The sequence below is a fragment of the Chaetodon auriga genome, chromosome 18 (genome assembly GCF_051107435.1).
Source record: "Chaetodon auriga isolate fChaAug3 chromosome 18, fChaAug3.hap1, whole genome shotgun sequence".
NCBI lineage: Eukaryota > Metazoa > Chordata > Actinopteri > Chaetodontiformes > Chaetodontidae > Chaetodon > Chaetodon auriga.
Window position 1 is genome coordinate 2066902 of NC_135091.1, and position 27766 is coordinate 2094667.

The window sequence follows — 27766 nt, forward strand, 5'->3', positions numbered from 1 at the left end:
CAGTGGTTAAATAATGGCCACTAACAGTGACCTCAGGGATGGATTCAGAGGACTGAGGGCTCTACTGCCGTTACCGTGGCAATGGAGTCCTCACCATCGTCATGCTCGCCACGAACTCTGTCTCCAGGGTTACGTTCTGTTAGGCGCTGAGTGGCGGGACGCTCGGCTCAGGCAGGAATAATAATGGTGCTGGGGGCACATGAGGGGAAAGACTTTAACAAAGACACACACAAAGAACAGATTTACAGCTCGAGGCTCGAAAGGAGACTCAGTCTGTCTTTTCTCCATCTGAAGTTTGAATAATATGAACAGTTAGTGACATGAATGTTTACTTTAAATACAACGTAAATGTTTAAAAGCAGCTAAACGACCATCACACTTTGGGAAATCCAGCTTGTGGCCCCTAAAAATGGGAGTTGTGTTTTCTTCTGCATGTGTTCAGGTTGTTACCACCTGAATCAAAGCATGATCCTTCCCTCCAAACTTTAAGGGGTATGAGGAGCTAAAATGATCCAGTAATTCACAACAAATACACTGAAGATCTACAAATAAACCCCTTTCTTTGGTGGGTGATCCAGGTTAGGAACCACTGCTCGAGAGAACTTTCTCGTTCTGCAGCCAAAATCCAATTTAAGCAAAATATGGCAAATTTGGCTGTTGCGGCCCAACTTTTGTTGATTTGAGTTGGAGTGTTTTTGCATGAAGAAGCTGCTTTAGTGAGGCGTAATCAACATTTTCGGAGGGAGGCGAAGGGACAAAAGAGCTGGGAGGGGGGAGGGGGGAGGGGGAGGGGGGAGGACGGGGGCGAATGCTTGAGGTGGTGGCTGAGAAACAAGAGGAGTTTCTGGAAAGTTTGAACAGGCGTTGAATAAGATCGGGGGCCGATGGTGGGAGGGGGTGAAAGTGATGTGAGGGGGTCAGATGAGGTTAGTCGCTGTTCCTTCACCCCCCCCCCCCCCGCAGAGGCAAACTAGCCTGCACAAGTTTTCACCGCGGCCTTCGAGTTAGCAACTGTCACAGCGCTGCGCTTAGCTTCTTTATCCTCAGTAACACACAGCGGCTTCATTGACCTGCTCCTGGAACAGACGAGGTGCTTTACACACACGCTTTGAACGAATAAACACCTTTATTTAGTAGAAAAATAAAGTGCAAAATTACAACAGACACTCATTTGTAACAGAAAATCACCACAAGTTAGACGTATTTCTGGTGCACACGTCATAGTTAGAATTTCATCCTGAACACCCAAAGTGTGTTAGGGAGGTGCTGGTGGAGGTCAGCAGTCCTTCTATCACTCAGAAATGCGTCACATTACAGAAGATAAAGACGCTCAAACTGCCTTTTTCCTGCCACTTCAACACTCCTCAGCATTCAGGATCAAGCAGCACCATCAGCTCAAGTGATGGTCGGCAATTAGATGGTTCCAGAGATTAGGAGTAATCCATTAGTGCAAGAAGGGATACGGGGACCGACTGGTGTGAAGGACTGAGGGGCTTCACTCGTTCTGTGCAGCAGATTTCAAATGACTCCTTATCACGAGGTGCAGCGTCTAAAAGCGACCACGGCCGAATGATTTCCCTCACGGCGTCTACAGCAGCCTCAAAACTGAGACGAGCTCGAGGAGGTTTTTAATGCTTAAAGACAACGTCATCAAGACGTCTGTGTGTGCTGCATTTGAGGTCCACGTTGCAAAGGATTATGATGTTAGATAGAATATCACACAAAGGAAAAGCATGTGATACCCCTTTTTCATAGTTTATTCAGTAAAAAAATATATAATATCTACATAAATCATTTTGAAAATCAAAAACTAAACAGAGTCCTGAGGCAAAGCCCTTAAGTTCCTTCATTTTTGAGACTTTTTGTACATAAATCACATTGTATTGCTGATTTCCTCCTTATTAAACTGATTCACTGTGGAATTGTGCATTTTGTACTTTTGAAGCCAGAAAGTAAAATATGTGGATTAATGAGTGCATGGCTTCCCCCTCATGATTCCAGCAGAGCAAAACAAAAAATGCTGATTTAAAAACTAAATCTGATTCCTGAGACAAATCCCCATTTTCATCCACGAGCACGCTACCATCCTCCCTTTGTGACACACCTGGAGTAGGACGGCTGGTCCAGGTAGAGCACGGCGCACACCTGGCTGAGCTTACAGTCTCCGTTGCAGATGATGCTGCTGTCGTAGCCGACCATGTAGTGGCTGAAATACTTGTCGAAGGCTTTGGTCTGCGGCAGCCTGAAGCTCAGGCCCAGCTGGAGCAGGCTCAGTGGCCGCAGGTCAGTCAGTCCAAAAGCCTCCGTCATGATGTATTCAAGCCTCCAGTCAGATCTTTGTTTCTCGTTGGCTTCCGTCAGATTCAAATAGTACTGCCAGATATCCTTCAGAGAGGCAGAAAGGCACCAAAAGAGAGCGAGAGGGGAGAAAGAAAACGTCTTTGAGCCTTTTTCAACGGCAGAAACAGTTTTTGTGTGCTGACTGACACCGTGATTAATCATCAGGAGGGACTTTTTCTTCTGGCTTTGATCGGGAGACAAACGTCAGAGGAGGCGTTTCAGTGCAGGACATTTTTAGTTTGACCTGAATTTGTCAAAATGTTTGCTAACTTGAGCAGCTCTCAGCTCCCCTGAACCGTTTCAGACCTTTAACTGGATTTACCGTCAGGTTTCATGAACATCCATGAGTGTCCAGACTCATAACAGATGGACTGAAGACTTCAGAGAGCTTCATCACCTGGTGCAACAATCACCTGAAGATCAAAATCAGCTTAACCAATCAGGTTTTAAGGTTTCATTGAACTAAAAATCAGGGAAGAGCAGGTCTGCATCACCTCTGAAGCTCAAACTTGTCAGATTAAAAGCATCAAACGTCCAGATTTTAGTTTGCCAGGTGTGATTTCAAGGTTTTACCCTCTGCTTTAAGCTTATTTCTTCACTGTGTGTCTGTTTTTATTCAGCATGTGGGACCTGTCCACACATTTCTGCCTCTTTTTGGGGCAGTGGGCTGGTTTAGTTCCACTAAAGGGAAATCACAGCACAGAGTTTCTTACCATCACAGCGTAGTCCTCAGCGTTGTACTTGTACATGCGGAAAGCTGGGTTGTTGGAGTAAGGCTCCAAAACATGTTTGATTGGTGTAACAGCCGGAGACACAAAGAGCGAGTTCACTGGTTTACCTGCAGAGACAAAACAAACAACACCACATATGTCAATATGTAAAATATGTAATATTCAACAGTACGTAGCAGCTGTCTGTGTAGAAATACATCTTCTGTGCAACGTTCTACATAATCACACATTACAAATACAGAATATCGTGATCAACACATCTGTTCTGCTGCTGTCACCCTGTTTGTCCAGCAGCACCATGATGCTGTCCCGGTGGGTGTGGCCGTAGAAATGCCCGGCGATGACGTGACTGTACTCCCTGCAGATGGCGACCAGCCTCTCGTTGTGGCTCTCTCTGACAGCGGTGGTGTTTCTGGCAAAGGGCAGGTAGCCCACAGGTACATGAGCGATGATGTACACCTGCAGCAGGAAGTGAGCCACGTTAAAGGTATGATCATTGACATGCAGCACTGTGAGGTGGGTCAAAGGTCGGCAGGGCTCAAGAAAACATTGTAGACCTTCTCCAGGCTCTGAGCTGCTTTCTCCAGGGTTTTCTCCAGCCACTCGAACTGTCCGGCAGGGTCTGTCATGTTACTGGTGACTTTATCAGGGCCGTAGTAGAGGATGGTGTTGAGACTAACCACACGTAAACCAGGCTTTACCAGCTGGGAGTAGAAACCACCTGCAGACAGAGCGAAGCTCAAAATGATGCCTCAGTCGACGCTAAGGAGAGAGCGTTAGCATGACGCTCAGTCTGGACTGTGTTATGATACCAAAACCAACACTTAGTGAAGATACAAATATTAGAAGAACTTGCATTCAGACTGAATCCAGTAAATAATGGGTTCAACCTGTTTAGGTCTGGGGGGCTTTAAGTGCAGCACTGTGACAGAAACACCCTCACAGCAGCTGATGTGCCAACATGTCACCTTGTGAGAGTGTGAGCAGAGCTTCAGGCTGCAGCCAGGCTTTCCACAGCTGGGCAGCAGCTTTGTAGATGGCGTTGGTGGAGGTCGGCATCTGGTCCTAAGAACAGCGAAGCAACCAGCGCGTCACACGGCAGCATCGAACGCACTCTCACACACAGCAGCAGTCATAATAAATTAAAGTACATTCATTAAGACTGGCACAAGGTCACGCTTTCATTTCACCTCATAGCTGCTTCATTTGTCCTGCATGTGTCACCCTGCTGTCATGTGACATGCTGTTACCTGAGGCCAGTAGTCGTGGTTTCCCAGGGCGGGATAGACCGTCAGGTTGGGGAAGTGTTGCCTGATGGTCTGGGTCATGTTACTGATCACCTGGATCACGATGTCTGTGGAGAGCTCGTCTGCAGGGACGTGAGGCGGACTGTCACTGGTAGGGAGGGAAAAGAAGATGCAGCGTCATTAACCCAGGTCACGTTCATGACGATCTGCACGTTTCGTCATTTTCTGGGGTTTCCAGACCATATTTAACTCCACAAGTTGTTGCAGCTCCAAGCTTTAATAATAAAAGACTTCCAGCAAAGAGAACTAAGCATGACTTTAAATGAAGTAACTGCACCACGTGATCTGAAGGGAAACCCTCATGTCTCAACACGACTGTACTTCCTGTCCATCACAGCACGGCGGCTGACTCTTTCTCTCCAAACATGGCCGACTCAGCAGAGCTGCACGCGTCTGTACAATCCTGCAGACATCACGTGACGTCTTCTGCACAGTGGATTAAGTGAAAAGGCAAACTCATGCCACAAAGCCCAAGAACAACAGAATAAAGCAAAAATCTGCTTGCACAGTAACTTAAAACTTGAAAAGGACTCCCCGGTGTAGAGGATTAAGTGGCATGGCATCCTCCTAAGCGTTTAATAAGCCCATGAATTCCTGGATTAGCTGATTAGCTGCCGATTAATCGAGAGCTGTGTGGACGTACTGCTGCTGTGACTGATGCTGCTCACAGTTTTTCTGTCATTATCAGTTTCCTCAGAGATACAGAGCAGCACTTTGAGAGACTTCAGCTCATCTGCAGACTTTATTCACTGCCTTTAAACACGCTGTCGGCCTCGTACCCTCTCCAACCCTGATCGTGGTGAATGATCGTTTGAATCCCGCTCAGATCTGAAATCTGTAAGTTAAGACATCATTCTTAATTATGGACGTTTGTGAAATGGTGGGTTTTCATATTCAGGAAGTGTCACTTCTGCTTGCTGACACTTCTTACAGGAACCACCGCAACGATGAAACTCTGACCCTAACCGTAAACGACCTCACCGCTTCAACTGTCGCCACAGTAAAGGTGTGTTCAGACTACCTGTGAGGAGTGAATCAAGGCCAGGATGTGTTCGTCAAGAGCTCTCCACTGATTCAGCTTTGCTTTTACAGCTGGTCTAAAAGCGGACAGTGAAAACTGGCTCCTACATTACCCACAATGCAACACAGATGGTTCAGTCAGAGATTCGGGTGCGTTACACTCGTAGCAGCTAATGCAGCTTTGAGCCGCTAGCGTCTAAAAGAGAGGAGCAGCTGCAGAGGTCTGGTAAGCTCTGCCTGATTTGACAGTTTGATCTGGTTTTCGTGAGCCTGGTCGTGCTGGATGAGTCATGAAGGACGGATCCGTCAACTCGCCGTGCCGTATCCATCACGCACCACGCGGCCGGATCACCTGCTCTCCACAGAAAATGCTAACATGGCGATGTTTAGTAGGTAGAATATTCACCACAGACAAAGTTTTGTGTTTTAGCAGGATAGCGTTTTCTTATTAGCATTAAAGACAAACTCCAGCAGAGCCTGATGGGACGGTCACGAGTTCTGCAGGTAACTGAGAACAAACAGACATTGGATAAACTGAATTTTGATCACGTGCAGAACGTGAAAGTCTGTACCTAATAAAATAGACACTTCTGCTTTTTTGTGCGGCTAAAAACAACCATGAAACTCTCCCTTGAGGAAAGAGGGAGTTCATCTCATTACAACGTCCTCATTCTTCAAACCTCAAAGCGGTTTGGTTCCCACATGAAAGCACATGACGCACACGGAAGCACACGAAGCACACGGCCGCTGTGCCAACAGGATGTGAAACTTCAGGGAAGCCACAGATACTGTTTCTATGAGTTCATCATTTACACGCAAAAAAAACACTTCATTCTGACTCTCCCTCATCAGCAAACCCACCCGGTCCAAATGATGAAGTCCTGCGGCTGTGTGAGCGGAGCCATGTGAGCCAGCGCTGACTGGATGAGGCGGTACGGGGAGTCACACAGGAAGTCCCCGTACGGGCCGGCGTGGGTGGCGGGGACTCCTTTGGACGAGAAGCAAACCTTGGTGGGATCTGGGGCCAGGTGGTAGGTGGGGTCCAGGTGGAGGTCTGTGATGTGCCAGAACCTGCCTGGATGGATGGAGGAAAAGTGAGGAAGAAGAAAGGATGAAGGGATAAGATCTCCTGTTTCATATTTCTGTCTCACAGTACAGTCTCTCTTCCTTCCCTGGTTTAATTTTTACTATTAAAGTCTTATTTCATGCTAGTTTAATCATCTAGCTCCAAGATGTTTTACAGTTAAAGTTAAAAACAAAACAAAAAAACATCAGCTCTATTAACTGGACGTACGTCGTACGTCGTCTCCGTGGTGACGTTTCCGCTTGAACTCCGTTTAAAAAATAGTCAATTTATACGTTTTCTTCAATTGCAGGCAAAACACAACTTTCAAAGCAAACCTGAACACTTGAAATGAATCCTCAGTGTCTTTGGGTAAATTCGGCGACAATGACATCCACCAAGCAGCAGCAAATTTCAAAAAACATCCACTTCTACAGCCAAATGTCAGAATATGTTTGATCAGTTCATCCCGCTAAATGAAGCCCAGCAGATAAACAAAAGGTTGCGCTACGTTTTGACCTCTGAGTGTCTATAAATACTGACAGAATGCGGTGATAAACTGCTAGACGTTCACCTGAGTTCTGACTAACGACATGTTCTGGAGTTTCCACTCACCTGTACCCTGCAGGTAGCTGCTTCTAGCGGGCGCCGCCGCGAGCGGAGCCGCGCCACAAGTCAGCAACACAAACCACCAAACACAGACCGTGTTCATCGTGTCACAGACCGACTGAGTAGTTTCATAAAGACGACATGTAAACTAAAGCAGCAAACCGGAGCAGCTCTCTCCTCAGACACAAACAGGAAGTCGAGACGTGGTCACGTGACTGCCTGTATTTTGGCGCTCAGAGGAGGAAGTTCAGGAGCTGGAGAAGTCTGCAAGGCTCCACCTGATCAATGATCTGTTAAAACAGGATCAATAACTGTAGGTTATAATAATGTGAAACTACATATATTATTTGTAGCTATAACTGTCAGAGGGACCATTATCCTGTCATTTTTAATACTTTCAGTACTTTTCCTGAGTTATATATACTCTCATTTAAATGACATTCCCAATGCAGAACTTTTATTTACACATATTCCTCCAAATATGGAAGTTGTAAACAAAAAATCTCGAGTTTTGAGGTATTTTCTTCTTCTGTTCCTTTATGTTCATGTATTTAACAAAGCCTGGATGTGTTTGTTCAGCCCTTCAAACAGCAGGGCTGGCAGAATGTGTGTGTGTGTGTGTGTGTGTGTGTGTGTGTGTGTGTGTGTGTGTGTGTGTGTGTGTGACAGGAAAGTCTCGCATTGATCAGAAAAATCCATCTGTCGGTGTTAAGTGCTCCATATCCTCCCAAGAGTCATCCAGTGCAGGACATGAAGTAAATATTAATCTCACAATACATGAATTGTAGCTATGACCCCTTTATAAGAGGACATGTGGCCTCTCAGCATGTGGGCTTGAGTTATGAGCCTTTAACCCTTTCATTTTAAGGATTTGTAGCGAACCAAAGAGGAAAAACTGACCAGTCTCTCACACACAGATGGAGAATTATACACATCACTTGTGTACATAACCTCTTTTCTTTCCTGTCCGTTCAATCATCATGTGACTCTTCAGATTTGTCTTGGGGGTTAAAGGGTCAGTCCACTCAAAAATCATGAAAGCCACATTTCCAGCTCTCATGGGGAAACAGAGTAACAGGGACACTGATCCCTGAACTGCTGCTAAAAATGTGAAAATCTGGGCGCTAAGGTCTTTAAAATAGAGCACTTGAACACACTGTGAAAGCATACGTCTACAGCAAGGACTGACGAGTCATTTGAGGCCTTAAAATCACATCAGGGGACTAATCAGAGACTGAATGTTTGCTCTGACGGGATCGTTAGGATTACTGATGCAGCTGCTCCAGAGAATAGTCTCATTACGCCTCCAGGTTTTGAAGCTGGGCTGGAATATTGTGTCGGAGTTTGAGGAAATTTAGCCATAATCAGAGACTGTGGTGTATTATTTTATTGTGTGACTAAAGAATAATATGTTTCAGCAATGCAGTGACACTTAAAGTCATGCAGAGTACGTTTTTCTCTCTTCACAGACAGGGATTCAGTATCTGAGGGTTAAAGCTGATTCTCTGTTCTCTGTATTGACTGATAGAACTGTTATAACACAATATCAACACATCAGAGAGGAGACAAACATTTACTCTGTGTTTTTTTTTATTTCATGTTTCACACAGGGCTGCAAAGACGATCCATCCATCACGACAGAAATGTTTTCATATAAAAAAAATTCTTACAAAACACGTGCAGCCTGCAGGCCGAGTACATGCGGAGGAAGACGAAGTGCAAAGAGAAGCATACAGTCAATAATAATTAGAAAATCAACACTTCTTGGCCGGTTTGGGACGCCGTCAGCCGGAGCACTCATGCCTTCTCGTAGGTACGCACGGCGTGGATGTCTTCAAAGGTCAAATTCTGCAGAGGAGAGAGGACAGTTACCAGGACAACGAACTGGACGCTCCCAGTCTGCTCATTTCACAGACAGAAGCAGGTCAGCGCTGTGACGGAGTGCAGAAACCTGACCAGAGGAAGCTTTGGAAGCTGACTGGTTGGTAAAGAGCAAACTAATTTGACTATGAATGCATGAAAAGGCACGCTCACTCATTCACTCTTCTCAGCTGGAACTTCAGAAATACAACAAAACTGTCTGAAACATGTTTTCCCCTTATTTTCAGCCCAAAGTGACGACCTGCAGAGGTTTTACATGTAATAAGACATGAATGATATTTAACTAGCTGCACGCTTTCTTCTCTACATGTTACATTTTCTGAAATTCTCAGGATTTTTGGGATATTTCTTTTTATTTGAGGGCATTTGAAAGGAAAGTTGGCGGATTCTGGCACACAGTGACTGGATGTTGATCTGACAGTTGGTATTCCTGTCTGTTCATTTGCTTTCTGAGGGCACTGAAACATCATAAACATTTTATAAAACCAAATATTTCCCAGAAGGGCTAAATAACTGTCATTTATGGCCCCTTTCAGTTTGAACGTCCTTCTCGTCTTTGTCAGTAAATGTACTCCATCTAAGTCCTTTATGAGGCTGAAGTCACACCAGGCGCGAATAAGACGTCTGACAGATCTGCGTCTGTTCTTACCATGACCATCTTGCCATCCTTCATTTCTCTGACGAACTTGGTCTCTTTGCCGTCCCACTTCTGGACATGGACCAACTTGTCTCCGTCCATAGTCACTGTGGACTGAAAGACAAAAGGCAAGAATGTTTTGAAGTGAGTGAGGAGGAGAATGTGCAGCACTGAGATGCTGCCAAACGCTCGTCTGTTTCTGGACGTCTCAAGATGTCAATTCTTGTCACCGACCCGCAAATAGAAACAAAAAACACCCTGAAAATAATACTTTTTGTCTTAAAAACAAACAAAAATTAATGCATTAAACAACACATTTTAGATAAATTTTAAGATTAGGGTGATTTGAATTAAAGCCCAGTTAAAGTTAGACACCCCGTCAGACACTGCCTGTACGTATTTCAGACTGTAGAAAAGGATTTTGAAAAGGATTCGACTCACTTTGCAGTTCCTGTCGTCAGCGGTGGTCTCATCAAACTCCTCTCCCAGCTTGAAGGAGATCTCTGTGTTTTTGAAGGTGCTCTGGGTGCGGATCACCACCTTGTCACCCTCCTGGCTGATGATAACGGTCGGCTTGGTCACATTACCAACCTGCCGGGTGGCGAAGCCCACACCTGACGGGGGCACAGGGGTGAAACGTGACGGCCTGGTTTACGACAACCCCTGAACGTATCATTTGTTACAGGCACACATGATGTTCAGCTCTTATTCCGCCTTGATTTACTGCATGTGTGAGTGAAGTGAAACAAAACAGAGAAGAAGAGTCAGTTACTCACCGAGTGCTTTCATGTACTCATCGAAGTTCTCACTGTCAACCAGTTTCCAAGTGGCACAGAAGGCGTCGACCATGGTGAAGGTTTTCAGAGGCAAAGTAACTCCAAAGCACACTGAGCGAGCTGCAGCTTGTCCAAGTTTCCCCCCTTGTGTTATTATTCTGCTCCTTATTATTATGCATGCAGGTGGGTGGCGCCATGCATCCCATTGGCTCAGGAGATTTCCTCTCAGTCGTTATTGGATATTTAAATTGGGTCATGATCTTACGGACCCTTAGACGAGAAAAAAGAAGCTTAATTAGCTCATTTGTATGCCTAATGATGCAATTGCTCTCATCAGTCGTGTTTGGTGAGGTGAAGTGTCGAATCTCAGCTGAACGAAATCCTCATTTCAGGCTGAAAGACAGCAAAGACCAAAAAGTTTGATTTGTTTGCATTTCAGATCAGAAAGCAGTAAAACCTCGCAGGGAAGCATTCAGTAAGGCCTCTGTTTGAAAAAGCTCAGACTGAGGAAGCTTCCTCAGTCAGTCAGCGAGCTTTAGCGGCTAATCCATATTTATGTTTTAATTAATGTCCTCATCTTAATCCCCTGTGAGCCTCGTGCTGGAGACAGACCTCCTTGTGTCTGGAATGTGTCCTGTAGGGGAGCGTCAGTGGAGCAGAATCAGTTTGTTTGACAGCCCTTTGTCCTGAACTGCATTAACGACCCCCCCCAACTGCAATTTCTTCATGCTCAACACACACAGTAATTACTGTCTCCAAACGTGTGTGTGTGTGTGTGTGTGTGTGTGTGTGTGTGTGTGTGTGTGTGTGTGTGTGTGTGCGCACAGGTTCTGCTTTCTCACACAAAGTAAATGTATGTTAGTGTCATGTCTGCCTCCAGCTCTGGATGTAAGAGTGTTTTTCTTGTTGATGCAGTGAGTAAAGGAGGCAAACTGCAGGTGATGTGTGGACACAGTGTTTATGAGCTGAGGACAACGAGTGTGTCCCAGCTGTGTCCATCACTTTTTAACGTCCCCTGGAAACACGTCCTGTTGTCGTCTGTTTTTTTCTAAACGTGGTGATGTTTTCTTGAATTTGTTTTTGTGGGTTGAGCTCTCAGGGCCACCGTACTTGCTCCCTCAGAGACACACGTCTTCATGATAAACAGCAGTTTGACAACGTGAATCTGCTCTTTTCTGTGAGTCAGTGCATGTTTCCTGTCAGATATCTGTCTGATAAGGGCTGGCATTCGTCTTTTTCTTGCATAAGAGACAAATATAAAGATAAATATTTTCACTCCTTCCCTCTCTACCTTCTCCCTCTGTGTCCTTGTATCTCTTTTCACTTTCCCTCCTTTTCTTCAGTGTTTTCTTTCTTTTCATGCTTTCACTGCTTCTTGTTTAATTTCTTCATCCCCTTTTCCCTTTTTTCTCTTCTTCGTCTAATCTGAAAACATGAAAACAGAACAGGCTGTTACCAAAGGAATATTCTATACTTCAATGTAAGAAAAGAACTTTTATTTTGGCTCCCTGTACATTTTATTGTTGTTTTATTTTCCTAACATTTAGATTGCAGAACGTGTATTTGACACCACTGTTTCTTTGAAAGCATGTCCTGGTCCAGTTAATGCAGCTGAAGCTCGCTCTGTTTGACTCTGATTTCCTTCCCAGGGGCTCAGTCTGCTGGTCCAGGATCAGCAGCAAACAGTATTACACAATGCTTTTGGAACAGGATCAATAGTCACATATGGCTGCCTGTTGAGGCGTCCACATACTTTTGTCTCTGCAGTGTGTGCTGAGTGGACAGCGCTGACCTCCACATGCTGTGAAGGATCTCTGGCGCCGCCCTCTGGTAAGAAGCAGAAAAGCGCCTGTGTTTGAATGTATGTTTCGATGAGCAGTGACTGTGTGTCATATTTTAATTTCTTCTTTCATGACTGACCTGGCTGCGCTCTAAGGGCTACATGTCATTGTGGATTTTCTTGTATCGTTCCCTCTGATTGGCCCTTTTCAGTGAATTTGTTACATATGTGTTTGAAAAGTTTCTTATTTATATGATGTTGTTTTAAAAGGAAATTAACTTTTATATGACTGGACCTTAGGTGCAATACTCAAAAGTCATTTGTGACATCTTAATGACACACAGACGATCTCTTTTCAACTTATATATAATATAAACTTTATTTGTGTAGCATCTTTCGTACAGGAGTTGCAGCTTGAAGAGCTTCACAACAAAGAAATCACAAATTAAATGTAAAGTATGAAGAATAAAACCCACTTGTGAATGATAAAAGATGAAAATAAAGACATCACATGAGCCGGAAAATAAAAAGAATCTAATACAGAGGTACAGAAGATGCATAAAATCAAGTGAAATACAACAATTTGAAAGACGTGCAGGCGTGCGTCAACATGAAGCAAAGCACCAGAGTTTCAGGCCGAGTTAGAGGTGAACAGAAAAGCTTATGATCGTATTAAAAAAACTGGCTGGTGTCCTTCTGATTGGATTAAAACCATCAGCTACTTTTGTTTTTCTCCTCCGATTTTCCCGATTATATTCAATTGAGTGACAGCACCAGATTATATCTTTAGCCACTGAAGATGTAATTAATTATTCTATAGATGTGACCCCCAAATTAGCACAATTGTTTGACATTGATGTTGATCATGGCTGGAATTACACAAGCCAGTATTTGTGTGGAGGAAAATGCATTTTTCTAGATATCTTACAGTTTAAGTCATGACACAGATACAGATGTTAGCATCAGTTTGTATGAACAGTAACAGGTGTTAAACTAATACATCATTAACTACAACCTGACAGCACGAAGTGGAGCAGACTAGACATCCTGGAAATGATCATAATCAATCAGTTATCAGAGTAAAATAAGTGGAATGATGTGAGCTGTACTGAGGTCTCTTATTTGTTGACGGTGGCGTAGAGGTTGTGAATATCTTCAGAAGCTCCAGCTGAAGAAGAGGAAGCTTTCACAGTGGTGTAGGTCACATCTTCATCTTTCTCCAGAACCTGGAAAACATCAAACAGCACAACATTAAGTGATCATGCAAGTAAATGCAACATTATGATGTCAAGCACCGTGATGCTCAGCAAAGAAACAACAGACAACATCACAAAGTGACCTTCATCGCTGTAAGCAGACAGCTCACCTGAGCTCCACTGCTGGTCTTCTTGGAGAAGCTGATGGAGGCGTAGGAAACACCATCCTCACAATCAGCCTGCACAGAGAAGACAACATGGCTGCTGAGTCACACGTGGATTTATACTGTCTGGATGGGCGGCCCCTCCTCAATCATGGCTCACCTACACCTGAACCTGGTGCCAATCAGCCACCACAGCTGCAGCCAATCCACCAATCAGCAGCCACAGGATAAAATCCGGGTTCTCGTCACCTGTCAGACTGTCGTACCCTCCAGCCTGATGACACGTCTCGGTCTCTCAGCTCTCATGGTGTTTTGCTCTTTGCTCTAGTTTTTCCTTGTCAGCCCAGCTCCAGTCCACCACCTGAAATCCTGCTGAGTCACCTCACCTGCCTGCCTGCTCTTACCTGGACCTGCACGGGTCATCTCCCAGCAATCAATTAATCTACCTTTTTGTGACGATAAATCCTTTTATTTCTGAAACCAATGCAAAAATGGATGGAGAGGTGGAGCGTGGGTGGAGCTGAGTGGGTGGAGCTGAGGTGGCTGAATGAAGCCTGGCTGTTGACACCACGTCGCTAGCTGTTACTCAAAGTGGCCGTGCCCATAATTATACATAGCTTTAAGTCTTAATATCATCTAAACGAGTGAGTTATGTCAGTGAGTGACGAACAGGAGAGACCAGGCTGTAAACATGGTTATTTCCTTTTCCAGTTTGATGTGGGGGTCTATGAGGACTGACTCGCTTTTGGAACCAGCCTCAAGTGGATATTTGAGGAACTGCAGTTTTCTGCACCTCCATTTCTCTTCATTTTTCAAAGGTTACCATTTGTTTTCAAAGTCAACGATACGGTCATCAGAGATGGTTCAGAAATGTTTTTCTATTTTTTCCTCAGATAATTCTACCAAGTCTCGCTCTGCTGTGCTGTGATTGGCGAGTACTCTTTGTTGCCTTGGTGTGTGTTTCTGATTGGATGCTAGCTGTGGACGTGTGTCCCGCCCAACTGAGTGTAAATGTCAGCGAACAAACTGATTTAGCAACTTACTGCCTACGACTGTCTGTGAAACATCTGTCACTGGTCACATTATCTCTGGTTTCCTCACTGTATTTTCAACTTCCCTTTTCATGGTTATTGCACGTTCTCTCACTCATCACTGTACAGAAAGTAAAACACAGTTAGAGTTCAGAGAGGGTGACTGTGCTGGTGGAGTGTGGGATCTCACCGTGTCCTGGCTGCTTCCTGGAGGAGGAGGAGGAGTCCCTGCAGGGTTTGAGGTCAGAAGCTGGACAAACACAGTCAGATTGGGTCAAAAAGCATCTCACAGTTCAGTTAATGCACAATACAAACACCTGGACAACGCAGACAGTGAGTCTGTGCAGGATTCAGGTGCAGGTGGAGTGATGGGAGAACATCTTCAGAGCTACAGCTTCAGTCCAGTGGATGAATCCAACACAACCAGCCCAAATACTGTCACTATGAAGCTGCTAATGTCCAGCTGACAGCCTGTCAGAGCTGATTAAAGGCTGCAGCCGCTGAGTTTGAACACAGGACAGTCAGCACTGTTTATCTCATCTCATCCTTTCTCAGCTATAAAACCAAAATTTACAGTTTGTAAACTCACCACGTTGTCGTTGGTCCATGATTTGTTCCCTGAGAAGACAAAAAAGAGTCGACTTCAGCTTCCAAACAGAACATGTAGTTTGATTAAAACTTCATGAAGGTTAAACCTGAGCTCTCACCTTCAGTCCTCCTCCCTCTGACGACTTTCACAACAATCATTAAAAGTGCGACTGAAACCACAGCCCCAACGATGCACAACCACCACCAACCTGCAAACAGAATGAAAGTATGTGAAGCTTTGTGGCTGCAGCGGTCTGATCTGTTCAAGTCACTGAGCTGAAAGAGAATCACATGAGATTTTCATTCATGGTTTCAAACAAATCAAACACTTTAGTACAAAAACACGATCTGCAGCTTCTCAACAAGACAAACACTGAGCTCAGCTTCACTCACTGCTTCCTCCCAGAGCTTTCAGCCTCATGTCACAGTTGAAACGAGGTAGAAAACTCCACAAAAACCAGTAAGTGCAGCAGCAGCTGACCAACAAGACGAAGCAGAAAAGTCCAAACATGAAGCAGAGACACAAAGTGTCCGTCAGGATCTGAACGCTCTTCTGCCTGCAGGTCTTTGCTGACTGTGAATTCAGCAGAAACAGACACATGAAAACATTCAGCCTGAACCTTTAAGTTCTGTTGAAGCACCTTGGATTGCAGACGTTCTCCTGATGGTTCCTGCTTTCGTGCTGATTTCAGTTGTTCTGGTTAATTTAGTCACTGATGATTCTGTTGTTGTTGTTGTTGTTGTTGTTATTTTGTCCTCACCTGAGCAGATGAACACAGCTCAACAAACTGTTCAGTACAAAACTTGTGTTTAAATCCATAAAATAAACCAATATTTTAGTTTATTATTCACGTCAGTGTGAAGTGACTTGAAACAGCTCAACATTTTCTCACCTGGTTTCTCACCTGAGGGCTGAGGGATGAAGTCAAACAGTTGTTCTTTGTCACCATTGGTCACTTTACACTTGAGGGATTCATACCTTGGTGTGTAAATGTAATGATAAGACAGAAACTTCACAGAGGCAGAGCAGCCTGACTGTGATGTCTGGATGTCTTTGTTATCTTCATCCACGTCTTTACCTTTATATAACCACTGCACTTTGAGTGTACATCCTTCATATGTCGACACAAAGCAGTTCAACGTCACCTCATCAGTGTCCTTATGTTCAGTCACTGGAGAAGATGGAGACAATGAGAGAAAGACAACAAGAGTAAAATCAGCCTCATCAGTGGAATCAGAATTATTGTAATGTTTCAGCATTTTGTTCTAAAGTGACAGTTTGAGCTGAAAACACTTCGATGTAAACACTCACTGTGAACAACAGACAGATGAACCACAGAGTCTGAACCCTGTTTTCCTGACCTGAACTCTCTGCATGTGTAACGACCAACATCCTCGACTGTGACCTCCTTTATGATCAGAGAACAGTTCTTTAGGACATTCAGTCTGTCTGATGCAGGTTTGTCTTGTTTAACTATTCCAAGATTAACCAGCTCTATTGTTCCTGTGTTTCCTAAAGTATTGGAGAGCCAGGTATAACTGTTACGTTTATGCTTATTTTTCACTGCATGTTCACAAGGCAACGAGACGTCATCTCCAACTCTGACAGTGACGGAGCCGCGGTGTTGTTTAGCTGCAGCTGTTCAGAAGATGAGAGAAAGTTATGAAAATCAATGAAATGAGAAAATGTCTGTTATGTTCATCGTTAATGTGAAGATTATTTCTTCATCCTTGTTCCAGTTTCCAGACTTGGTTGTCTCAGATCAATAAACTTGGATAATAATGTAGTGGTCATAATAATGCTGAAGTTATTTTCATGATACACTTTCATTTAAATATGTGATTTATGTCGTCTTACCTGCAAACTGAAGCACGGCCATCAGAAATAAAGAAATGTGAATCCATTTGAGCTCAGCCGTCATGATTCTGTCTCTCCTCTGTTTCCTGTTCTCACGCTCATCACTGTCTGAGTTTCTAAAGTACTGCTTTAGTGGTGATGTGCTTTATCTATTTCCTGTTGCAGCTGTGATGTCACTTCCTCATCGCAATTTTTAGTGCTTTTGGATTTTCATCTGTCTGAATTTCTTGTAAACGTTAAAAAAGGCTCTGTGAAACTTTTCACTCTGACAGTTTTCAGATGTATTTTTCTCTCATCCACATCGACTGACAGCGACACCACAGTGTTGATCACCAGCGTGAGATGCAGCCGTCAGTGAAGACATCAGAGGCTGCAGCAGGCTGATGAAGGTCCTGAGCCTGTAAAGAAGACAAAGACCACGTTTCTGCTTTCGCTGAGCTGATCTAATGCCATCACAAAGAAACTATACAAAGACTCCCACAGAGCATTTCTGACAGTTATGTGTTTCACCTTCTGAGAAGAAGAAGCAGAAGTTCAATGTGTTAAGATCGACTGAGATAAACGTTTTCTCTCATGCCACTTGTTGTCTTTAGAGATTATTTCTCTGAAAACAACAGGAGTCACGGCGATGTTTGACAGCACACACGAACAGACAGGTGAAGAGTCGAACTCCTCGTCCAGCAGAGTTTGACTGGAGACGTTCACGGTGCAATACGGTGACGGTCGCTGCTGCAAGAGAACACATGAGATGACACTTTAGTGGTGAGACTCGTTTGTTCCTCATTGTATATTCACACTTTTTTTTTTCAGAGAACTGAAGAAGTGTTTTTATGAGAATGTGGTTCAGCAGCAGCAGAACTCTGGTGGTTTTACCCTGTAATGATCAGATGAAACTCAGAAACTCGTGAGGCTCACAGGAACACTGTTTGTTAGCGGGGGTGCAATGAGCAGTCGAGCGTTAAAGAGGGGAAACAGCTGAAGTTATTGTTGTATTTGCACCCTAGAACATGTGATCTGCACTAACGTCCTGCCTCCCTCAGATTCTCTGTCTGTTTTCTGTGAGTCTGTGTTGATTACCTGAGCGGATCTGACAACAAAATAAGCCGAGTTATACCACCACTGTGTGCACCTTTAAGATGTGTGTGTGACTGCCTGTAAAGATGCACAGATGTGTGTGTGCGTGGGTTCAGAGCTCGTCGGCTGTGGTTGGTCTCTAACTGATAATCGATGGGTCAAATGTTTGGACTGTGAGGACCTCCAGTGTGCCGTGCGTACCCTGTCCTGGTACTCACCTGAGTATCTCATTTAGAAAGGTATGTGTATCCCTGTTTATTAGGACATAAACAAAAAGCTGCTTATTGAACTCTTGTTTCAAACTAACTCCTGGAAGGTTTGGAGATTAGTTGTCACGTATGACGGAAACACTGATGAGCATCCTGACTGAACTGTCTTTCATCAGTATTTCACCTGTGGTTCGGAGGTTTTACTTGCTACGTGCTCACTGCAGACACGTCTAACTGAACCTTGAACATGTCTGAACTGTGTTCACATTTATTTCAGGTTAGAGAAGACGGTCATGTGCATCCAAACCCTCTGAAAGTCTGAAAGTAGGCTCAGTTATTAGATGTCTGTGCATTCTCAGGTCACTTTGGGTTCATTTCTACCTCTACTAATACATATTTCAATGTCCAGTGAGAAAAGAGCTGTTGAACCCAATGGAGGGAAAGTAACAATGGAATTCACTTTCATTATGATGACGAAGGAATCAAGAAACAGAGTGTAGAATTAAGTGATAAACATTTCTTTATTTGAGGTTATATTGTTAACAGATGTAATAAACAGAGGACTGTTACTGACTCCATTAAGGCTGAAAACACATTCAAGCCAAACACACACACATCCCAACAAATATGTTAACACTGATGCTCAAAAATGAAAGTGAATTAAAATGATCAGTTCACAGAGAAACTGACCTCAAGCTGCTGCAGCTTCAAAAACAACCAGTGCATCTTAAAGCCGTTAGCTGAATGCCTCAACTGGAAGACGATTTAAGGAAGTTCACGAGAGTTAAATGATCTTTCCTGTTAGGTGAAGCTGAAACTCAGCTGCTGTGTTCAGACCTGCAGGAAATAAAGGATTTCACACCTGATGCAGGAAAAAGACATTTTCTAAAACTCACAGTGGGCTTCCTGATATTAAGACTTGAAAATTGTTGTCCAAAGTCAGACAAAAGCAGAAATGACAGCGTACAAACACTTCAAACCAAATTATCTTATGAAGCTTATTATCTAAAGGTTTCAACGACTGATGTAAATGTGATGTTGCTGAACTTCATCTCTGTCTCTAATGAGTTGATGCTGATGTGAAGGTTGTTGATCAGTGGAGTCTGAAAGAGGCAGAAGTAGCTCCAGAGTTTTCATTTTGCAGGCTACCATCATCTTCATCTTCATCATTATCCACCTGTGAAACACAGCACAAACGAACCCTCACTCTTTAACTGACACCTTTCATGTCACAGACTCACATTTAACACAAGGAAATCAGAAATGATCTGACAACACCTGAACGCACCATCAGTTCAATAAGAAATAATCTGAGAAAATAACTGCTGATGTTAAGAAACATTAACAAGCAGACCCTGAACGCACCATGAGTTCAGTCTGATCTGATCTTTACCTGCCTGGCTGCTGCACCTGAACGCCTCGCTGTTCGGCTTCTTCCTGAGTTCAAAACCTGCACAAACACAAACAGTGAGACGTTCACAGTCCTGCGTTCCAGCAGCATGAACAGTTCCCACCAGCAGCCCTGATCATTCACACGTTTCCTTTGACACATCGCTTCACTTCAGCTTTGATCGTCCACTCACAGTGTGGTCATCAGCTGGTCTCTGCCTCCCTGGGAAATAACACACAGAGCAACATTTCAGCGTTTGTGTTAATCAGTCTGAACAAACGCTGCTCTGAACTTTCTCACCTCGAGCTCTGATGAGGAGAACGGTGATCACAGTGACGAGGACGAGTTCAGCCACACGCATCACCAACATTATGTAGTTCACAGCAGAACAATCTGCACGAGCTGTGGAGCAGAACAGTAACGTCAGCGAAGGAGGTTCCTATCAAACACGCAGAAACACAACAGGTGTGAAGGACTCGGCTCTACGGCGGTGACGTCTGTCGTTATCTCGACAGCTGCTGGATGGATTGTCATGACAGTTTGTACAGTCAGTCATGGTCCCTGGTGATGAAGCAGACTGACGTTGGTCATCCTCTGTTGCTGTGTGAGAGGAGCATGAACCATGGTAAAATAAAAACTTTTCTTTACTGCTGCTGGAAACGTGTTTCTACGTTGTCACCAAAATCTCCAGTTTATCTTGTTTATTCACAGGTTCTAGATTTGTTTTATGTTGAACACACATGAGTCAGCTGCTTTGTTCTCACCTTCTTGTGCTGCTGTTGTTGTTGTTGTTGTTGTTGTTGTTGTTGTTGTTGTTTTGTCCTCACCTGAGCAGATGAACACAGCTCAACAAACTGTTCAGTACAAAACTTGTGTTTAAATCCATAAAATAAACCAATATTTTAGTTTATTATTCACGTCAGTGTGAAGTGACTTTAAACAGCTCAACATATTCTCACCTGGTTTCTCACCTGAGGGCTGAGGGATGAAGTCAAACAGCTGCTCTTTGTCACCATTGGTCACTTGACACTTGAAGGATTTATACCTTGATGTGTAAATGTAATGATAAGACAGAAACTTCACAGAGGCAGAGCAGCCTGACTGTGATGTCCTGATGTCTCGGTTATGTTTATCCACGTCTTCATCATTATATATCCACTGCACTTTGAGTGTACATCGTTCATTTGTCCACACAGAGCAGTTTAACGTCACCATATCAGTGTTCTTATGTTCAGTCACTGGAGAAGATGGAGAAAATGAGAGAAAGACAACAAGAGTAAAATCAGCCTCATCAGTGGAATCAGAATTATTGTAATGTTTCAGCATTTTGTTCTAAAGTGACAGTTTGAGCTGAAAACACTTTGATGTAAATACTCACTGTGAACAACAGACAGATGAACCACAGAGTCTGAACCTTGTATTCCTGATCTGAACTCTCTGCATGTGTAACCACCAACATCCTCGACTGTGACCTCCTTTATGACCAGAGAACAGTTCTCTGTGACATTCAGTCTGTCTGATGCAGGTTTGTCATGTTTAACTCGCCCAAGAATAACCAGCTCTACTGCTTCTCTGTTTCCTAAAGTATTGAAGATCCAGGTATAACTGTCACATTTATGCTTATTTTCCACTGCATGTTCACAAGGCAACGAGACGTCATCTCCAACTCTGACAGTGACGGAGTCGCAGTGTTGTTTAGCTGCAGCTGTTCAGAAGATGAAAGAAAGTGATGAAAATCAATGAAATGAGAAAGTTTTGCTGCTTTTATGCTGACAGTTGATGTGAGGACAGTTTTAGATCCATCTGAAGTCTGTTTTGTGACGTCGCTGGTGTTCTGTACATGTGTGCATCCTTACCTGTAAACTGGAGCATCAGTATCAGAAACAAAGACGCTCTCATCCGTCTGAATCCAACCATGGCGCTTCAGTCTGTCCGTCTGTCTCTTCTCAGGTATGAACAGTCTCTGAACTGATGTGTGCTTAATGAAGACATGAGGAGTCCACTTCCTGTGAATGTGTCACTTCCTCATTGGGACTGTCTGCTTTCTGTGTCTTTCACTAGTTGTTGAATTGTTTTTGTCAGATGCTCAGATACTCTTCCTGATTTGTTTTGAAATCTGACAAAATCTCAAAATTTTCACATTTCAGTCGCTTAATGTAAATTTTTACCAAAAGACAAAGTGAAGACAGTTACTTTAAAAAACAAAGCAGCAAATTAACTGGAACTAATTCAAAGTTTTATCTGTTTTCATATAATTAAGAACAAATTATGTCGTCCTTTGCAGCAAGTTCCTTAAAAACTTTCAGCAGTTAGTTCCTTTTTTGGAAGTTATAAGACCCATAAAAATGTTAGTAAGATTGTGTAAAAATACAAGCAGAGGAGGAAGCTGAGGTTCAGTGAGCACTCGACGGACATTAGCCACTGATCTCTTCTCAGACACAAACTATTTACCACCATAGTTCTCTATGATGAACTCCATCCTGCGGTCTTTCAGATCAGACCTCGTGTTTCTGCTGGTGGCGGCAGGTGAACTGTTAGGACGCTTTGGGGCTTTCAGGGCTGCAAGCACAGTCACATCTGGTGGTTTGTTGGACTTAAAGGAGCTCAAACTGGAGCCAAAGCACAGCAGCTCCTCCCTGACTGTCACTGTGAAGTCCAAGAAACCTGCGTGATGCACATTAAAACTTTCACTCACAAAGACCACGCGATGACGGGCAGATTTATAATGGTTTAATGAAAGTAGAGGTGATGAAGAGGATATATTAGGATGCAGGGGATGAAGGCATGAGGTGAAGGATGAAAGGATGACGAGAGATCGATGGGTTGTGGATGGAGTGCGATGATGGACTGGTGTCAGCACTTTGAGTTTGATTTCACAACGTCGTCAGACTTCATCTTTTGTGTTCATTGCTTTGACCTGAAGGACCTCTAGAGGCAGAAATTACATACTGTGTGTTCAAGCCAAGAGAAGGAACAGCAAGAGCAACTATTAGGATCATCTCATTATTAGTCTAAAATTCTAAATCTATCATCTAATTACACATCGTAGAAATTCGCCTCGCCTTCACAGATTAACATCTCGTTTGTCAGCAGGGTTGTTGTCAGCAGCATTGAAGTTGCTGAGGTCAGTGGAGGCTCCAGCAGAGGAGGAGGAAGCTCTCACTGCGCTGTAGGTCACCGCATCACCTTCATCATCATCACCATCATTATCACCCCGAACCTGGAAGGAAAGAGAATTACATACACATAAACACAACCTGAATTCACCACCATTTAACGACTGAAATATCTGGTGGGTGAAGTTCACATGTTGGTCTGATGGTGGCGCCAAAGGTCACCAAAAACACCAGGACTCGTCATCTTGTGGCCATGAATACTCAGAGATAAAACAGATCCTTTCAGCGTCACCACTATAATCCAGTGGACAGCTTACCTGAGCTTCACCGGTGGTCCTCCTGGTGTAGCTGACGGAGGCGTAGGAAAAAACTCCGTCTTCAGGATCGGCCTACACAGACAACAGAAACATGTGCACTGAAGGTCTGAGGACATGCAGCTCAGCTCCTCATACCAAACACAACACAAGCAGTATCTGAGCCATGTAATGCAACATGTGTGACGTATCTGTGCAGGTTGTTTGTCAGGTTGATTCGGCCGTTTGGAGGCTGTTGTTCAGGGTCTGTTCTGTGGCTCTGCTCACATTTTCTTTATTTTCTGTTTCTATTCAGGGAATCATGTGACTGATACTGCTGCACAGCCACTTGTTTGTTTTCTTACTCTCTTTCAGGTGTAGAGTCACAGTTAAATACTCGAACACAAGCTCTGATTTTATCACATCGTTAAAGTGTTTGGTTATTTTAAAACTCACCATGTTTCCGTCCTTCTGCGTTTTACTTCCTGAAAAGGCAAAACAGAGTCGAGTGAAAATCCAGCTTTTATCACAACTTCTTTTTTATACAGGTTTAATTCGTGGATGTCCACACCTTTCGCCCTCCATGTGATGACAGCCACGATGATTATGAAGAGAGCTGCTGCACCCACAGACACAAAGACGAACCACCACCAGCCTGCAGAGAGCTGAGGAGTGAATGAACAGGTCTCTCAGGGATCTGCGTGTACGTCTGTCCACCCCGTCCTTACCTTTCCGCTGTGGTCCATCATCATTGTTTGTTGATGACGTTTTGTTTGTCCCTTCTGGTCTGCTCAGTGTCACTGATGTCCATTTATTTCCTGTTGCCGACGTTTGTCTTGGTTTTATCGCAGCCGTCACTGCATCATCGCCTTCATGGATGCAACAAAGCGCACAGTTAGAAAACTCTGAGCCGAATAACAAAGAATCAAAATGTGCAAACAATTGTCCAGTTTCTCATCATATTCTCACCTGAGGGCTGATGGCCGAAGGTAAACAGCTGCACTTTGTTACTGTAATTATTAATCACTTTACATTGGAATAAGTCACGAGACTTTGACGTCGAGGTGAGAAACGTCACGGTGGCTGAGCACTCAGATGTCCTCATGTTGTCTTTATCCACGTCTTTACCGTCATACAGCCACCTCACCGTGTGTCCACATTGTGGATGTACTGACACAGAGCAGGACAGTGTCACCTTGTCGTTGGTCTTTTGTTCCATCACTGGTGAAGATGGAAAGACAGCAGGAGATTCAACCTCAGCCTGTTTCAGCGTATAGACAGTCTGAGCTGAAACATTGTGATGTAAACACTCACTGTGAATAACAGACAGGTAAACTTGGGTGTCTTTATGTTTTCCTGATTTCAGCTGTCTGCAGATGTAGTTGCCTCTGTCCTCAGCCGTGACCTTCTTTATCACCAGAGAGCAGTTCGCTGTGACGCTCAGACGGCCTGCTTTTGCTTCGGTGAACTGGCCGTTACCGATCAACGTTAATTGGTGTCCTGAATCCATGAGGAGCCAAGTGATCCTGTTACACTTATCCTGATCATCTGCCACGTTCACACAAGGCAACGTGACTTCATTTCCCAACAAGGAGTATTTCACCTCCGCTGCTGTTGAGGAAAGAGAGAGAAACATGAATATGACTCATGTGTTCATACGAGCCTGATCCCAAAACAGTCCGGACACTGTGGAGAGCATCTACAAAACCAGAATCAGTCATCAATAATCAAACTGTTCACTGACAGCAGCTTCCTGAAGTGTCTCTGAGTTCATGTGTTCATCTCCTTCATCCAATCATGTGTTCACAAAGTGGTGAACTCGCTCCATCCTCTATGATACAGTACAGACCTCTTGGCCAGGTCACCCTTGTGAAAGAGATCCTGATCTCAATGGGTTTTTTATCTGGTTAAATAAAGGTTAAATAAAAAAAAATAAAATAAAAAAAAAAAAATAATGATCAACTGAGTCTTTCCAGGATGCCCCTTTCATACCCAATCATGATCCTCTCACCTGTTACCAATCAGCCTGTTTACCTGTGGAATGTTCAAACAGGTGTTTTTGGAGGTTCCACATCTTTCAGTCTGTGAAACATGTTGCTGCATCAGATTCACAATAAGAGATATTTACAGAAATCAAGGAAGCTGATGAGGAAAACATTAAATATATTGATTTTGTGCTTCTTTCAGGTGAGTTTATGCCAAGATAAGATAAAACTTTATTGATCCCCTGCTGGAGAAATTTTGTTGTTAATGACTACAAGAATAAAAAGGAAATGAAAATGAACAAACAGACAGAAAATCAACAAAAATCAAATGTATTATGTACATTATATACAAACGGAGTTTAAAAAATAATATCACCTCACAACAGAACAGAACAGATGTCAGAGATTTAACAAAAGTTTTTTAAATTCGTCTCATTTTTGGTTTCCAAGAGTTCACTAAAGTCACCAAACAAACAAAACTTGTCCGTCTTACTTAAAGGAAGAATACTTCATAAAGTACCATCAGTAAAACTTCTGCAGATGAGCAATGTTTCATATTAAAGTGTGTTTAATGGATCCTTACCTGCAAAATTTAACAGCAGCATCACAAGTAAAGAAAGTACAATCCGCCTGAATTCAACCATCACGCCTCTCTCTCAGTGCTGCTTCTTAAAAAATGAGAGCTGCATGTATTTCCTGCGATAAGTAAAGGCTCAGTTCCTCATTCTGACTTCGGTCCGTGTGTTTTCACCTGTTTCCTGTTGAATTTATGTGTGATGTTAACTTTTATTCTCTGTGAAAACTTCAGAACATTTCAGCTCTGACGTTAGATTGTTGCAGTAGTGCGTTTGTTGCCTTTAGACAGTTTGTTGGAAAACAGACAGGATGCATGAACAGAGAGTCCTCATCACAATCTGAAGCTATGGTGACACTGCAGCAGCAGCGGGGACCGAACAGAGACCACATGAGGTTTAGGTCGCTTTCACACCAGACCTGCTTGGTCCGCTTTAAACGGACCAGAGCTCGTTTCCTCGGATAGCCCGCTTCGTCTGGGCAGGTGTGAAAGCTCAGGCGAACTCTGGTTCGCTTGAAAACGTGGGTCTCGGTTCGCTTGTAAGTGATCCCTGGTTCGGTTCGTATGCAGTGTGAAAGCTCGCCGGACCAAATGTACGTAGTGATGCTGTACTGTGGGACAGAGGAAGTACAGCGCGCCCTCCAAACCGAAGCAAACATGGAGGAATGGGTTTTAAACGAACCAACTTCACACGATGCTCCATGTTTTTCCGGGCCGGGAGGGAAAGATTTACTGTGTCCAGTCAACGAGCGCAACTTTCAACCACGTGATGCTGCTCGGAAAGTTCGGTTCGCTTTAGAAATCACAGTGAAAGCAGAACCGAAACAACAAATGCGACAATGTTGCGACTTTCAGCTGCCCAGTCGAACCGAGTCCGCTTGGTCAGGTGTGAAAGCAGGCGAGTGTGTATTCAGGGAACCGAAAGAGGGTGTGTGAGAGGGTGTGTGCTCATCAGCTGCAGAGCTTCTGAGGTTTTATGCCCTGATGATGATCAAGTAAATGTCAGAAACTCAGATGATGAGCGCGTTGATGAAACGAACATGTGGGAGCAGTTCTGTCCGCGCTGCTCCGCTCGTGCTGAGGATCGTTCTTCAGTTTGTTTGATCATTAGGAGTCATGTTCCTGCTGCAGTCAGAGTTCACGTGAACCCACCATGAACACCCGCCCAACATCATTTCGGATGCATTTAGATGTTATTCAGACAAACGTCAGAGCCCAGAGCGAAGGGATGTTCAGCCCTAACCGAGGGGAGGTCGACTGAGGTGAGAGCAGAGGCAAGGTTACAGAGTGTGTGTGTGTGTGTGTGTGTGTTTGAGAGAGAAAGAACTGCAAAACACTTTGTTAAATATAAATACTTTTTTATTTGAAATTATATCATCTGCCTTTAATTTCAGATCCCATTAACACCAGAGCTCATTAAAGCCAAACCCATCGTCCAGTATGTTCAAGTTAAAGTCATAAAGTCACTACATCTTGCAACATGAAACCAGTTTTAATTCGAGATTAGATCAGATTCAACTTCGAGAACAAGTGTAACGAAATGCAATTTTATGCCCAGAAGTGCGAAAAGCAGCAAAGAGCAGAGTATGAATACGCTAATTTATGTACAGCATGAACAGTATGTGCAGCAGGTAGAGCAGGAAGTGCAGGTACACACTGCTGATGAGATATATACAGTATGGACAGTGGTATGGATATGTGTGGATATGTGAGAGCCGTATTAAAGGCGTTATGTGAGAAATGAATGAATTTAATACATTATCTTCCCTGTTAGATGAAGCTGAGGTCCAGCTGTTGTAGAAACATTTGGTGAGTTGATGCTGATGATCAGAAAGAAAGCTCTCCGATGTTCTCATAGATCACTGCATCATCATCTTCATCATTATGCACCTGTGGAAAACAGCACAGGTGAGATTCTGAAAATGGAGACGTGTTGAAGCACAAGTACTTCACATCCTCAGGTTGTATTTCTCGACCTACAGTCCCACTTCTCTGACTTTCAGGCGTCCACATTAAGCACGAGGGGATGTGAATGAAATCCCGTAGAGACAGCAGAGAGGAGATATTTCAATTCTGTGGTCGCTCTGGGAGCTCCTGTCTGTGCTGTCTGTCGTATCTGCACAGCTAACAGTGTTTAACAAATA

At 43.8% G+C, this 27766-nt stretch overlaps 4 protein-coding genes across 7 annotated transcripts; all 4 read right to left on the reverse strand.

The window, feature by feature from the left end:
* Nucleotides 1-1107: 1107 nt before the first annotated feature.
* On the reverse strand, nucleotides 1108-7287 carry smpdl3a (sphingomyelin phosphodiesterase acid like 3A). Its single transcript, XM_076755555.1, has 8 exons — nucleotides 7077-7287; nucleotides 6260-6473; nucleotides 4322-4466; nucleotides 4040-4136; nucleotides 3629-3792; nucleotides 3350-3530; nucleotides 3054-3178; nucleotides 1108-2385 (listed from the first exon to the last, which is right to left on the reverse strand). Exons 1-8 carry the CDS (start codon nucleotides 7171-7173, stop codon nucleotides 2080-2082), a joined length of 1329 nt encoding a protein of 442 aa, XP_076611670.1. The 5' UTR covers nucleotides 7174-7287; the 3' UTR covers nucleotides 1108-2079.
* A 1355-nt stretch (nucleotides 7288-8642) lies between these two features.
* On the reverse strand, nucleotides 8643-10502 carry LOC143336412 (fatty acid-binding protein, brain). The gene is made up of 4 exons (XM_076756560.1): nucleotides 10365-10502; nucleotides 10030-10202; nucleotides 9601-9702; nucleotides 8643-8918 (listed from the first exon to the last, which is right to left on the reverse strand). Exons 1-4 carry the CDS (start codon nucleotides 10435-10437, stop codon nucleotides 8868-8870), a joined length of 399 nt encoding a protein of 132 aa, XP_076612675.1. The 5' UTR covers nucleotides 10438-10502; the 3' UTR covers nucleotides 8643-8867.
* A 2146-nt stretch (nucleotides 10503-12648) lies between these two features.
* LOC143335907 (uncharacterized) lies at nucleotides 12649-21754 on the reverse strand. Of its 4 annotated transcripts, none has more exons than XM_076755597.1 (9): nucleotides 21511-21754; nucleotides 21033-21359; nucleotides 20626-20892; nucleotides 20419-20481; nucleotides 15243-15332; nucleotides 15125-15153; nucleotides 14726-14785; nucleotides 13511-13579; nucleotides 12649-13370 (listed from the first exon to the last, which is right to left on the reverse strand). In XM_076755597.1, exons 1-9 carry the CDS (start codon nucleotides 21569-21571, stop codon nucleotides 13263-13265), a joined length of 1074 nt encoding a protein of 357 aa, XP_076611712.1. In that variant the 5' UTR covers nucleotides 21572-21754; the 3' UTR covers nucleotides 12649-13262. The 4 variants fall into 4 exon arrangements, with proteins under 4 accessions (XP_076611712.1, XP_076611711.1, XP_076611714.1 ...); XM_076755596.1 differs by having other exon boundaries at nucleotides 20614-20892; XM_076755599.1 differs by lacking the exons at nucleotides 12649-13370; nucleotides 13511-13579; nucleotides 14726-14785; nucleotides 15125-15153; nucleotides 15243-15332 and adding exons at nucleotides 18846-19441; nucleotides 19658-19714; nucleotides 19848-19876; nucleotides 19955-20056.
* Nucleotides 21746-26320, reverse strand: LOC143335906 (uncharacterized). The gene is made up of 8 exons (XM_076755595.1): nucleotides 25632-26320; nucleotides 24378-24674; nucleotides 24033-24284; nucleotides 23792-23932; nucleotides 23635-23718; nucleotides 23520-23548; nucleotides 23088-23159; nucleotides 21746-22874 (listed from the first exon to the last, which is right to left on the reverse strand). Exons 1-8 carry the CDS (start codon nucleotides 25690-25692, stop codon nucleotides 22719-22721), a joined length of 1092 nt encoding a protein of 363 aa, XP_076611710.1. The 5' UTR covers nucleotides 25693-26320; the 3' UTR covers nucleotides 21746-22718.
* Between the last annotated feature and the right edge of the window lie 1446 nt (nucleotides 26321-27766).